At 40.9% G+C, this 14382-nt stretch overlaps 1 protein-coding gene across 4 annotated transcripts in view; it reads left to right on the plus strand.

Moving 5' to 3' along the window:
• The window catches only part of BRDT (bromodomain testis associated), a 59923-nt gene that overhangs the window by 36585 nt on the left and 8956 nt on the right, over window positions 1-14382 (plus strand). For 2 of the 4 annotated variants that reach the window (XM_019479025.2, XM_059728048.1), the window contains 5 exons: window positions 2214-2275; window positions 5678-5873; window positions 6742-6854; window positions 7338-7485; window positions 13441-13502. In XM_019479025.2, the coding sequence (XP_019334570.1) occupies window positions 2214-2275; window positions 5678-5873; window positions 6742-6854; window positions 7338-7485; window positions 13441-13502 (581 nt within the window). The remainder of the gene's footprint in view (window positions 1-2213; window positions 2276-5677; window positions 5874-6741; window positions 6855-7337; window positions 7486-13440; window positions 13503-14382) is intronic. The other 2 variants (XM_019479026.2, XM_006275070.4) reach the window with 2 other exon arrangements.

Here is a 14382-nt window from a genome sequence, read left to right on the forward strand (position 1 = left end):
TGCACGATTTCACAATGATTACACTCTCTTAATTCATACAACACAATTTTATTTTTAAATTCTTTGCTACGCATATAACACTGCTTAGCTTTAAGAAATACCACAAACATTAAGAACACAATAACTACATATATCAGAAACAATGCTCCAAATGCACTTCCTGAAAACAATTACAATTGCAACTAAAAGTTAAATTTGAATCAATACTATTATTTTCATAATATACTTACAATCCTACAATTCTGAGAAGCCAAACACCTAAATATGGTTTCATTCCTCAGTAGTACAATTTAATGGGCTTGCCTCAGCAGTACGGTTCAATTAGCTGGCCTCAATACTGATAGGACTAAGTCCCCTTCCTTCAGTCCTTTTCGGGCACTCTGCAGTTTCAGCATGAACTAAGATTCGTGTTCACGGAGAGGGTGGTTCAGGTGATCAGTCTGATCCGGCCTACACTTGTGATTCTTCCTTTGTTCTGCAAGTGAGGTTACCTCCAAATTGGGACAGTAGGTTACAGTTTTTGAGTGAGTTGCTGTCTTGGGCCCCTCCTACCCAAACCTGTCACTACTCCCAAATTTGGGCTCGGATCCTACTCAACAGATTTCTGCTGGGTTCAGTTTCTTTTGTTGATAATTTAATTACTTAGGGGAATTTCCTTTCTTTCCAGTCTTTTCAAAGGCTCCTAGGGTTTGATTTCTCAGAATGTGGGATGTTTGCTTAAGGATCGTTTTTATGTTAACCTTGTTAAAGGCCTCTAAAGATAAAATTCAAGAGTTAAGACTTTGAGCAAAGTCAGGACCTTTCGCACGTAGGCCAAAACAATGGCCTAGATAAGAAGATGAATCTTGTCTTCTTCCTAAACTGGCTAATGGGCAACTATTCCAAACATTCAAACTATTACATTTCAATATGACAACCACATCATTAGATATAAGCAGGATCTTGATGGAGGAACCTGAAGGTCCAGAATTTGGAAAACTAAACCAACGCTGTATTTGATAGTTTTGAACATAGTTATGACCCCCTGAGGTTTTGTGCTAAAAAAATTTTTTTGCAAAGTTTGAAGATATCTGTTCATCCATGTACTTTTAATTACTGTGTAATCTAGGTTGCAAATACTGCATCAATTGAAATTCTAAAGGAGTCTTGCTGCTTCAGTCAAAGCTTATTCACTTCTTACTTGATAACACGGATTTGTTTCATTCCTCACAGTTTATTTTACTTTAGGAAAATATTTCTTTATTAATGAATGACTGGAGCCTGGAATCTTCTGAACAAGAATGAGTTATGGAAGCTGCATTGGCTTAAAGAAACCCCAAATGCAAGTGTCACCAAACATCCTTTTTAGCTTGAAATTTGTGGCCTTATGTTTCCTTCAGCAAAAATGTTGATCAATAACAAGCTTATTTAGAGTGGTTCTGTTTCTTTTGTTTTAAAGAAGCAAAAGCTGTTCAGTTGCCTGTTGTCAAATTGGGCACTGAATTGAGTGGTCTTGGGGTTAAGGAGCAAAAGTGCTGAAGAGCACTGTCATGGAGGTGTTCTAACTAGCCTTTTTCCACCAGAGCCAATGAAATGAAGGTCCACTAAAAGCTATATTCTTAGGGCAGGGAGGCAGTTAGGTAGATTCTCTAGAGCAGGAATAGACTGCTGGAAGATTGTTTTCTGAAGTGTGTTGGGCTGAAGCACTAGTTGGGGAGAGAGTGCTATATGCATCCTGCTAAGAGTCTGGGTAGCGTTGCAGTCCAAAGGTTGGCCCTGATAAACTAGTCAGCCAGATGCTCTACCAGTGCCTACAGTCCCCAGCATAATCCAAGGAGCATAGAAAGCATCTCAGAATACCATAACCTTATCTCACTCAGACTCTTGCCCTTTTTCTGTGCACGCATGTGTGCGCGCGTGTGTGTGCATGCGTGCATGCGTGCATGTCCTTTTATACAATGCAGGAGCCAAAATTAACTACCACAAAAGTCCTGTTCCTGCAAAAACCTGTGTGTGTATAACTGAGCACAGGAGCAAACTCCATTATGAAGGACATCTCACAGTGCATAAAACTAAGCTCTTCAGGATAGGTAGATGCCTCTTCTGTTTCTTGAGTGCCTGGAGAAATAGGGTTTGGCTTTCCAGGTCCCATCTAAACCTAGACATTTAGCACATGTGAATAATGTAATCTGTGGAAATAGCTGCATTTCCTATTTCACTGCTTATAATTACAGAAATATGCTCAAAGCAGAACAGCTCAAGTCAAAATGGCTTAACTTCTAACAAGCAAATGAAGGTAAACCTGCACTTTTTTTTTCTGTTGGAGTGAATGTAATATTAAATCTAGCTTTAAATGCTTTGCCACTCACTACTGTATGATGTCAGTGGTTGGGGTAGAAGGCTGAGTGAGATTTTCATGTCGGTGGTTTCTTTGGCTGACCTCACTTGCAGTAAAGAGTGGTGTGTGTGTGTGTGTTTACCATAGCAGTGTGAAGTCTAGGTAGATCTATGCCAGCTGCTGGAATGGGAGCAATGATAGGACTTTTCTTCTTTTGAACAGATGCTTTTTAAGTTTAAATTTTAAATAAACAATGACTTGTTGCTTGTTCACCGGGAGGTAATAATTAATAAACCATGAGAGAGATAGTCGCATTCTATCTTAGCCATAAGCTTATTACAAAAAGTCTTTTTAAGCAAATTAGTTCAGATACAGTGACAGTTAAACTAACTATCTGGAATGCTGAATGCCATGCAAGCAGTGAGCAGAACTAAAGTGGGAACAGTATAATGTGAGACTTGTCCTGACTCTCCCCCTTTTTCCCCCATGCATATTAATTTCATGTGCCAGTGTAACCACCTGCTACAGTTCCCACTTCCTATGCTTGTCCTCTCTACTCCCAAAAGACCCCCACTGATGGGGAGATCTAGTATGTCAGAGTAAGTTGATAGAAAAGCTTTTGACTGCATCCACATGAGCAGGGGCATGCCTTTGCAGTGGCACAAACTTATGCTACTACTTTGTGCTGCGGTGCATACCCCTGTTTGTGAGGTTTGCAGTGGGATGCATTGTCCTGCTGCTCCATGTGCTGCAATGGGGGCTGGCTGGGGCACAGGGTGCCTCAGTGTGGGATTAGCCAGCAGGCAGGGATATCTATTTTTTTGCTACCAGGAAATCCCAGTAGCAAATTTTTGCCCCAGAGATGCTAATTAGCAGTGCTCTGCACAGTTTATTGTGCAACATGTGTAATCATGTGTACATGTCTGAGGCAGATTCCATTTTGGTGCTTTTTTTTTTTTTTTTACTTTTAGAAAAGCTTGAGTGGCTTTTCTAAAAGAAAAACCTTGATAACCCCAAAATATCCTTTTCATTGTTAAAGCAGAGCACCTGCCTCCATCTATGTTTCCAGCTACAGAAACTTAATTTGCCACTTTTTATTCAGGAGCTTGTTTATCCATCTTTGGGGTGGGAGGAGGAGAAAGGTATTTTGGAGCAAATCTTTCATTCAGAGGCTTTGACCCTGAAAAGAATACAGGCATGCTTAAGACACTGGAAACAGCTTTTGCTTAGGTGTTGTTCTCTTCTGCTCCTTTAGAAAACAAATACAAAACTACAGAAAGATGCTGCTAGACCACTAAGTTGGACTTTGTACTAGATTTGAGTTGTTGTCCACAACCTGCTGTCATGACTGAAATAGGATGTTTGATATACTGGGCGTTTCTATATGTGCCTTAACGTGCTTTAGTTAATATGCATTAAATCTAGTACTTCCATTGTGCATTTTCTTAATACCTCACATTATCCTGTCTTAATGTGCATTAATTAAAGAGCACAGGGCACTTTTACACATGCTCCAGAGGGGCGGGGGGACACTTTTTAATTGGAGCAGCTCTGAGCACCACTCTAAAGTGCTGCAGCATCTTGTATCTCCATGCTTAAATGGCAGCTGGGGCTTGTTTGACAAGCTTTAGTTCAAGCACTCCCACCATCATTTTTATGCATGGGGATGCTGAAACACAAGACAAGAGGCTGCTGCAGCACAGTAATTACCACACTCCAGCAGACTCAGTTTTATCAAGTCTGATTTTATCAAGTTAAGAGACTGTGACTTGGATGACTGCACAGTCCGGTGGGTGGCGAATTGGCTAGAGGGTCGCACCCAAAGAGTCGTGGTAGATGGGTCGGTCTCGACCTGGAAGGGTGTGGGCAGTGGGGTCCTGCAGGGTTCGGTCCTTGGACCGATACTCTTTAATGTCTTCATCAGCGACTTGGACGAGGGAGTGAAATGTACTCTGTCCAAGTTTGCAGATGACACAAAGCTATGGGGAGAAGTGGACACGCCGGAGGGCAGGGAACAGCTGCAGGCAGACCTGGATAGGTTGGACAAGTGGGCAGAAAACAACGGGATGCAGTTCAACAAGGAGAAATGCAAAGTGCTGCACCTAGGGAGGAAAAATGTCCAGCACACCTACAGCCTAGGGAATGACCTGCTGGGTGGCACGGAGGTGGAAAGGGATCTTGGAGTCCTAGTGGACTCCAAGATGAACATGAGCCGGCAGTGTGACGAAGCCATCAGAAAAGCCAATGGCACTTTATCGTGTATCAGCAGATGCATGACAAATAGGTCCAGGGAGGTGATACTTCCCCTTTATAGGGCGTTGGTCAGACCGCAGTTGGAGTACTGCGTGCAATTCTGGGCGCCACACTTCAAGAAGGATGCGGATAACCTGGAGAGGGTACAGCGAAGGGCAACTCGTATGGTCAAGGGCCTGCAGACCAAGCCCTATGAGGAGAGACTAGAGAAACTGGACCTTTTCAGCCTCCGCAAGAGAAGGTTGAGAGGCGACCTTGTAGCTGCCTATAAGTTCATCACGGGGGCACAGAAGGGAATTGGTGAGGATTTATTCACCAAGGCGCCCCCGGGGGTTACAAGAAACAATGGCCACAAGCTAGTAGAGAGCAGATTTAGACTGGACATAAGGAAGAACTTCTTCTCAGTTCGAGTGGCCAAGGTCTGGAACGGGCTCCCAAGGGAGGTGGTGCTCTCCCCTACCCTGAGGGTCTTCAAGAGGAGGTTAGACGAGTATCTAGCTGGGGTCATCTAGACCCAGCACTCTTTCCTGCTTATGCAGGGGGTCGGACTCGATGATCTATTGAGGTCCCTTCCGACCCTAACATCTATGAATCTATGAAAGTCTGCTCCCATGCACTGTAATTGCAGTGCATTAGAGTAGCCTCCTTGCTCGTGTACAGGCACCCAGAACAGTTTTTTTTTTTGTTGTTTTTTTTGGGGGGGGGTTGTTTTTTGTTGTTGTGTTTTTTTTAGTGATGCTTTAATGCACATTAAGATATTACACATTAAAGCATGTGTAGACATGTCCACTGTGTATATTTTACCAAAACATTTACCTACCAGCCAGCAGACGTTGTTTAATGTTAAACTTAAACTTAAATCTGGTACCGTTGTTTTAAATGGAATGATATGCCTATTTATATTTACACTTGCAGAAGGGCTAGAAAGGCAACTAGTCATCTGCTTGAGATAACACAGAATGATTTAAATGCATCTTGCATAATATCAGAAGTGCATCCACTTTGAATAGGGCAGCAGTGGAGAGCAGAATCTGACTCAATCTAAGTAAGAGCTGGTGAGGGGTTAAGGCAGAGAAACGACCAACTAACATTAAAATCTTCCTATAGCAAGTGCCGCTTTCTCTACAGAGGATGTCCCACAATGCTGTTCCTCAAGTGCAGAACCCATTTTCTTTTGCTAGTAGCTTACAAAACCAAAAATCCTCAGAGAGACTGCCTTCTCCCAAAGTACCACAGCAGCTGCAACCTTGGCCTCTACGATACAGTCCATTTAAACCACTAGAACAAACCCAGTCTCCTTCAGGTAAAATTGATAGAAAACAAAATAATCTTTTTCGTTTTGTTGTTTTTGTATAAATTATGTACAGGGGGGAAAAAAAAGTGATGTTTGCTTGTCCATGTTTGTCTTCATGCAGGTGCAGGGGGGAATATTAAACTCTAATTCTACAACAGTTGACTTATTTAGGGCTGACGTTTAACTTTGTGGTGGAATGCAAAAAATGTCTGGTTGCTTGACATGATGGCAGATGTCATTTCAAGTATTGGAGCCTCTAGTAAGAGTTGCTCTGCTATTTATGTACAACAAAACAAGGAAGAGGGATAACCCCAATAGAATAATGTAACCCATTTATAACTACACCTCTAAAATGCATAAAAATCAGTCATCTGCTCTAGCCACCACTGAATCATTTTAAATACTACTACTACTACTACTTTTAATAGTAGAAGTGGACCCATGTTGAAATGCCTGGGACGGGGTTAGAATACTAAACATACAGTTCGTTGTAAGGGTAATTAGCAAATGTTAACTATTTTTAAAAATGCCATAGTCTTATTGGCAGACAAGGTTCCTTGGGTGAATTTGATATCTTTTATTAGACCAACCCAAATAGTTGGAGAATAGTTATTAAGCAAGCTTTCGGGTTCAAAAACCCTTCATCTTATTGGGTCTTTCTGAGTTCTGATATAAAATCTGAATGGGTTGCTAATTATTCAACTGAGAAGGTAATTAAAAATACATAACTGTTTCAAAGTACCCAGCTGGAATGCCTATCTACATACTTGGTTTAGCTGCAGTTTTTAAATATGCAACATACCTCAAAATTAGTTGACTAAGTATTGAGATGTTGTATAGTAGGAAAAATTTATACATCTAACTTACTTTTCCTTAGGTATAATCAAAGCTATATCTCCCTTGCACCCTGCTCCATTCCAGCCAGTTCCTCAGAATAATCTAAAACCTCACCAGTCTCTTGTCCTCCAACCTATTTGCATTGTTCCACAGGTGAATATTCATTATTTTTATACAAAACTATCTACAGACAATTTGGGGTAGCTTCTGGTAATTAACACTATCCATCCAAACAAGTAGATCCAATATTGCAAGACTTCTGGCTCCCTATGCTTGCACCGCTATTTTTAAATGACTTTTTTTTTTTTTTCTTGATACGCTCTACAAGAGCGTACATTAAGGTACTGTCCCCATGATGAAGTAGGACAGTTGCCTTTGAAAGTCAGCAATAACATTTAGCACAAGCTCAGCTGATCTAAGAACCAAATTCTACCATGTGGCACAATTTAAGTGTTGTGAACAAAATGGAATCTGAACCATAAGCTTCTTCTTGTCCCCTCACTTCGCTTCTTTTTTAACATGGCACTAAATGTTAGGAATGAAACCTAAATCTTCCTTGCAGTAGAACAGCTACATAAATCTCCCATTCAGTAGCTTGAGTATATACTTTGAAAAGTGCCTTGCCTTTTCTCCTAGGCATCTAATTCTTCCCAGAATATTCCAGGGGATGATGTCAAAGTAGAAACAGAAAAAGCATCGCCACTTCATCCAGAAAAATCAAATGCTCTTCAAAACAAGATCTCTGAAGGAACAGTTGAATCTAAATCCATAAATCAAGAACAAAGTATGTATTGTCATCATAGAAATATAACGGAGATCAAAGGCACAGACTTTAAATACATATATGTATGTGTACTTTTGTTTGACCAGTGATATTCAGATACGTTTGTTTCCAAGCTAATATGGAAATGCTGCATGCACACTTTTTAAGAGAGGGTGCTCTTTCTTTCCAGGTATACTTTGTTCCTTTGCTATTTTTTTTTTTTTTCCTTGCTGATTTTTCATAAAGCTAGGTAAAAGATGTCCTGTTCTTCTGGCTGTATCCAATAGGAAGAAAACATACAGTCAATGAACATTTTAAAGGCTTAATTTTTAACTGGAACTTTTTCAGCAGGAACAATAACCTAATGCTTCAGAAAGTTTTTAAAGGAACCTAGATTCAGATTCAGCTTACTGATGACCTGTTACATAACAAAACTTGGCTTAACTTCAAAACTTCTCTGAAGCTCCCTGGAATGTCTCCACATAGCAATAGCTGTATTTCTGGCAAGTAACTGCCAAAATAAACAGATGCTCCATTTTTCTGAAGTGTCTAATTAAGTGATTTCTACATTTTTATATTTTTCTCATGCAATAAGAAAAGAGTATGTCTACCTATAGAATTTCATTCTCTTAGGACTTCCAATAGAGCATCCTGAAGTAAGGAATTCTACAACATTGCCTACAAAGGGCAAAGTTTTCCCAGGAAAGAGGTCTTATATAGCCCATAACCAGAAAGTAGCTTTCAGAGTGGGACTGAAGGACTGTCTTGGGAGTGGTTTGGGAATATCCTGTCCCTAGAACTCTTTCTTTACTTAAGGATGCAACAGACTTTAGTAGTTTTGAAATATATTTTGATGAGCTGGAAATCAGTTGTCCCTGCTAAGGATGGATTAGCCCCTTCTTGGAAGCAGGGGAAAGTGCCATCAGAGAATGGAACTTTTTTTTTTTTTCTGGGCCCAAACTAATGGAGACAGAAACATCTACCAATGTCATAACATTTTGCAGCACTACACACAATAAAACCCAGATGACTCCTATCTGGATGGCTTTCAATCTGATTTATTAATTGTGGGTTGCTGAATTAAGAAAAAGGAGCTTTAGTTGTTTTGCTGCAGCTTTTTCTACAGTGAAGTAGTGCCCTTAAGTCAGACAGAGCTCATAAGCAGTCCTATGCAGCTGATTGGATAAGTTGCCCTTTGAAATAAAAGCTGCACCCAAATCATCTAGAAAATTAAGTCTACTATTAGAAAATCCATTGCCTTCCAGGAAGTAATAAGGCACACTTTCACAGAAAAACAAAAATTGCTGTACTAGTATTTAAAATCTTTTCATACTAGTTTGCAGTTCTAGGGCTTAGAATGGAGACCTATGGATGAGCTAGCCCAGACACTGTGGCTCGGGACAGACATTCAAAAAGCCTGAGCCTGAGGTGATTCAATCTTTGCAGGTTAGTCTAACCTGGCTAGGCTGAACCAGTTTGTAACCACACAGACAGACATCCCCTTTGGACTGAGGAAATACAGGCACATGCTTGCATTGGCTCAGGCTAAAATCTGGTGGTGGGGGGCACTACAGCAGCCCTCCCCCCTTCCATAGTGCTGAGCTGAGGGGGGTGGGAGTGGCCAGGCCCCAACAGGGTGCTCTGATTAGGGAGCAAAATAATAGCCTCTCTTAATTCAAGCTCTTCTTAAACAGGCTTTTCCAAGGAAGGAACAGTGGGACATTACCAGCTACCTGTTGATTAGCTCCAAAAAGCACTAAGCGGATACTGTCCTGTCTGCCTTGGTCCTGTCTGTCTTGCACAGACACCTCTCAGCAATAGCTAGCATACCACATGCTGGCTACAGTCCATGTTGTGGGAGAGAGCCATGCTTGAGCATTTGGGGGGTGGAGCCAGGCAAACCCTGCTTCATAGTTTTGTAGCTGGTAGGGTCGGAAGAGACCTGAGCAGATCATCAAGTCTGACCCCCTGCCACAGGCAGGAAAGAATGCTGGGGTCAAACAACCTCAGCTAGGTGATTATCCAGCCTCCTTTTGAAGACCCCCAGGGTAGGAGTGGGCACCACTTCCCTTGGAAGTTGGTTCCAGATCCTAGCCACCCTGACTGTGAAGTAGTGCTTCCTGATGTCTAGCCTGAATCTACTCTGTCAACTTATGGCCGTTATTCCTTGTTATTCCCGGTAATACTCAAGGGAACGGGGACTCTCCCTGCCTGCTGGTCCCCCTTGGCAAGTTTATAGATGGCCACCAGATCCCCTCTGTCTTCTCCTGTAGAGGCTGAACAGGTTCAGGTCCCGTAGCCTGTCCTCATAGGACCTGCCCTGCTGCCCCCTGATCATGTGAGTGGCCCTCCTTTGGACTCTCTCAGTGCTGTCCACATCCCTCCTGAAGTGTGGAGCCCAGAACTGGACGTAGTATTCCAACTGCAGCCTAACCAATGTTGCATAGAGGGGGAGGGATCACCTCCTTGGACCTGCTCATGATGCATCTGTGGATGCATGACAAAGTGCGGTTAGCCTTCCTGACCATGTCCTCACACTGGCAGCCCATGTTCATCTTGGAATCAGTAACAACTCCAAGATCCTTTTCTGCCTCTGTGTCTGCAAGTTTCTGGGAGCTCCAGACAGGGAGCAGAAGGGAGGGGCCAGCCCAGGTCTCTGGAGCTGAGGTTGCCACCCAGTGCTGCAAAGCATCTGGAATGCTGGAGAACTCTGGCTTAACTTAAAGCAGGAGGGGGTCTGGAACAGGCATTGCATAAACTGGTTTGACCCAAAATAGTTAAGCCTGATACTACATTCAACCAGGCTTATCTCAAACTGGTTTCAGCCACTTCCAAACCAGTTTATGTGCACTGAATGTCTGTTCTGTTATGGGTTTAAACCAGTTTCTCATCACTTAAACCAGTTTATGTGTAATGTCTTTCCCTAGCCAAGGAGGGTACAGGGCTAATTTGTGGTATGCCTGCCAAAAGGATTGACTCCTGCTGCTTTAAAACATTCTGACAAAGTTCTTGTCATGAATATCCTAATCTTACTGGGATTAAATGAGATTTAAAATGTACCTTTTCCACAAAAAAAAAAAAAAAAGTTGTTCTTTTGTTCTTCCTATTCGGTGTGTGTCTTGTTTCTGCTTCCTCTTCTATTTTCTTCTTTGCAAACTTTTGTTAACCAGTATTAATTCTGTTTCCTTCAAACTTTCTGGATTTTGGAAGAGGGGCAGCTAACTAATTTATTAGACTAGGAAGGATGAGCAGAGCTTGTACCTGTACCAGATTTGCTACTGCAGTGGGCTATGGCTGCCATAGCCTGCTCCCCTGGTCTGTGCTTGCTATTAAGTCTTAAATTCCTTTTCCATTATTTAATACCCTGGTAAAACATTTTTCCTTTTTTAAAAAACAAGGAAAAGAAAAGACATTTCAGTCTTTGCTCCTTTTAGAATATTGCACTATGTAGCCTTTGGATAACAGATGCTGTAGGAGCAGCTAGTACTAATATGTACATCTTTCTGACATAAGTAAAAGTTGAAAACCAATTTATTTTAAAAACTGTATACTTATCTCCACCACTTGTCAGTTTCAGAAAAAATTGATATCCAATCAGGCTTTGTTCTGAGACTGCCCAGGCTTACTAAAAATAGTGGAAAATGGCTTTTCCTGAGGTTCTCCAGTCAACTTTGGTATTACACAAGTTGGTGGCAACTTAGCAGTCCTGTAATAGCTCCCAGTAAAGCTTCCTCATGGTGAAGCACACTACTACTACCAGAATCATGAGCTGAGTGTTGGCTGCTCCAGGGTCTCAACTAAGCTAGCTGAAGCTCAATACTAGCTAAAAGTGTAGGACCTTCCATGGCAGAAGTCTACACACACCTCATTTGTGAACTCTTGGCCCCTGGCAGCTTCATTATTAAGCTTTCCAGCCACTTGATCTACCATCCATGGTTTTGAAGAAGAAATTGAGCATTGTGGGTGCTAATCGACTACTCCTAACCCGTTGTGAAATCTTCAGTCTGCTTCAGGAAAATCCGTTCATCAGTCATCAGCATTATGGTAAATTTCCTCTTCAGGCTAGTTGGACAGTGTACCAAGATAAATGTTCAAGCCCCAAGAGCAGGCATGCTTTGACCTTCCTTTAATGCTTCATCTGCTAAGATTATGCTCTAGGATTCCTATTGTTGTAATACCATCTGTTTGTGGGGTCAAAAAGATTAGGATGGTGAAGGTTGCCATTTACATTCAGAAGAACAAAAGGACTACTCTGCTAAATAAGATAGTGACACTCTTTCACATAGACCTCTCATAAAGGTATCTAAAGCAGGATGATTTTGCTTTTTTAAATGGCCCAGAAATGTATAAGGGAGACTAAATAGTACCAGGCTTGGAGCCCTGTCACAAGGTTACGTTAGTCTACCTTTCTATTTTATTTAGTTATAGGGCTGGCTAGACAAATTCTGCTGGTTATCTTGGCTCCTTAACTATTCTAGATATGTGTGTTGTATTTTGAGAATCTTTTTGTTGCCAACAGGAAAGTATTTACAGAGTTCATTGGGAGAGTTTAGTTACTCCCCTTCCCCCCCCCCCCACACACGTCTTTGAATTCATAATTACTTTTTTTTTTTATGTTTATGGGCCCAGGATGCTCTATGTATTTTTAATACTTTATCAAATATTTAATAGGTTTTGATAGCTACAGGATAAGAGAGCTATGAAACTGCTGACTACATTTAGTTAACCAGAATTCGGTTGTAATTGCCCCCTCACAAAAGGTGCTGATAATAGTGTAACAGTAGTTCTATTGCATGTTGATAACAAGGTCCTTTGGGGTTGGAAAGCTAGAAAGCTGTTATCGGCAAAGTACACTAGAAATCCTCTCCTAATACTAAAAATGATACTTGGAGTAAAAGTAGAACATGCCACTTCTGTTGTTGTGCTAATTTCTTTTTTTTTTTTAACTTTTCCCCACTTATTTTTTAACTTTCCCCCACTTATTTCAGGAACAGTATGTTCAAGCAGTGAAATGTTGCAAAATTATACATGCAACTAATAGGCACCTCGACTATTAATACTCTAATATGAAAATGCCTGATTAGGAAGGTGTGTTTTCTTGTATTTGTATACAAAAAGTAACTTGTGCAAAAGCACACGATCAACATACTTCAAAGTAGGAATCTTAAAATAATACAATACAAAGGAAAACCTGATTACTCTGAAGTAATGTTATTGAAATTGCCTTTCTAGTTTTTTGCCTTGGATGTATGATCTCAGCAGTTCAACAACAAATACGACCGTTCCCTATGCCTCCTGTACCACTTTCCACTGGGAGTAAGAGAAGGGATTATGTGACTCAACCTTACTGGCTGACATATTTTATAAAAAGTAGAAATAGGCAGGTTAAATTGTAGGTTTACTTAGAAATGGAGTACTCCCTCTATCCCTAGCTTGATGTTCCAACTTGCTCTATAGTCATACTTTTGAAGAATTCAGGGGAAGGAAGTAAATAGAGAGATTCCTATTCTAGCCATGGGGAAGAAGGTACCATGCCTGCCTACTTTCCTAGAACAAGAAGGTGGGATGAAATTTACAATCCCGATGTAGGCCTCTATTTGGAAAGTGAAAGCCCTCTGGATGTCTGGTCATTAGACCATATCGTGAAACAGCAGTCCCTCAGAGGTATTTAAAAATCTGTCTCAGTGGTTTAGGCCCTTGTGGGCCAAGTTCAAAGTGGTATTCGGGTGTATAACCACTCATTGATTCATTTCATTTCAACATCTCCTTGGTGCTCCTGTAATCCTCTTTTCTGGTCTTAATTGTTACTGAATTCAAAGCAACCCTGCCACAAGGAAAAAGCTGCATGTTCTTTTAAAAAAAAAAGAAGCCATTTTTTGTTAGAACATCTAATTCTCCCCAAAATAAACTAGTTTGTCAGAAGGTCTAATTGATTTTGATGCATTACTGACTATGCTCATTCTATTGTTCCAACAGGTCATTCTGATGACACTGATAAAAACCCACTAGAGGCTAAATCTCAAATTTTTTCTGAGAAGGTAGGAGTAGCCTCTGAGTATCCCTCATAAGTTTTAATTTGAAGAAACAGTTTTGGATGTTTGTCTAACCAAGTACATAATGAAGTAGTAGTTGGTTATCTCAAGTTCTTCTCCATAAATATGACTCTTATGGCTTAGGCATTTGGTGCCTGGTAGACTTGTGGCTAATAGAACACATTCAAAGATTCAAGAACCTGTTTCAACTTCATCCTAAAATCTTCTAGTCCCTACTAAGTTGTGGCTGTAGGAAGAGTTGATGCTTGCAGATCATCTAAATTTTAAAGCAAGGTTTAATTCTCCAGACAAGCTGTTGGCCTCATGGGCACTAGACATTAGTGGACTTCATCTCAATTCAGCAAAACATATACTTAAAACTGTTCTCCACATGTGGCTTCAGAAGCAGTAATGCTACTAAATTCTGCTCTTCCAGTAGTAGATACTTTTCAGATGCTGATGCATCGTTAGTCAAACAGAGTGAGATTCTCCAAAAAAACCCAGTACCTCTAAAGGCATTGCTTATTAACAGAATATTGGTTACTGGACCTGTGAAGCAAATATTGGTAGAAAGCCAGAGTACTTCCAATAGAGCCATATGCATCCATTTGTTGTTTGTTTTACTGTAGTATAATGGAAGCTAGGCAGAGGGGAAAATACTGTTATGCTTCTGTGCAGAAAGCTTATTCAAGGATTTTGCACTTCTTAGGAGTGGAATATTAAGACATATTGTCTTTATAATGAGAGTTTGGGGAAGTTATTTGACAGCAGCTGTGCCAATGGCTAGTAACCCATTTTTCTGATGTGCTTGGAATATACCCAATATCTGAATCAAATTTTGGAAGCTTTCATTGGGGATGTTTTCTTAGCCAAAATTCTGGGTATT

Source organism: Alligator mississippiensis, chromosome 5, assembly GCF_030867095.1.
Source record: "Alligator mississippiensis isolate rAllMis1 chromosome 5, rAllMis1, whole genome shotgun sequence".
NCBI lineage: Eukaryota > Metazoa > Chordata > Crocodylia > Alligatoridae > Alligator > Alligator mississippiensis.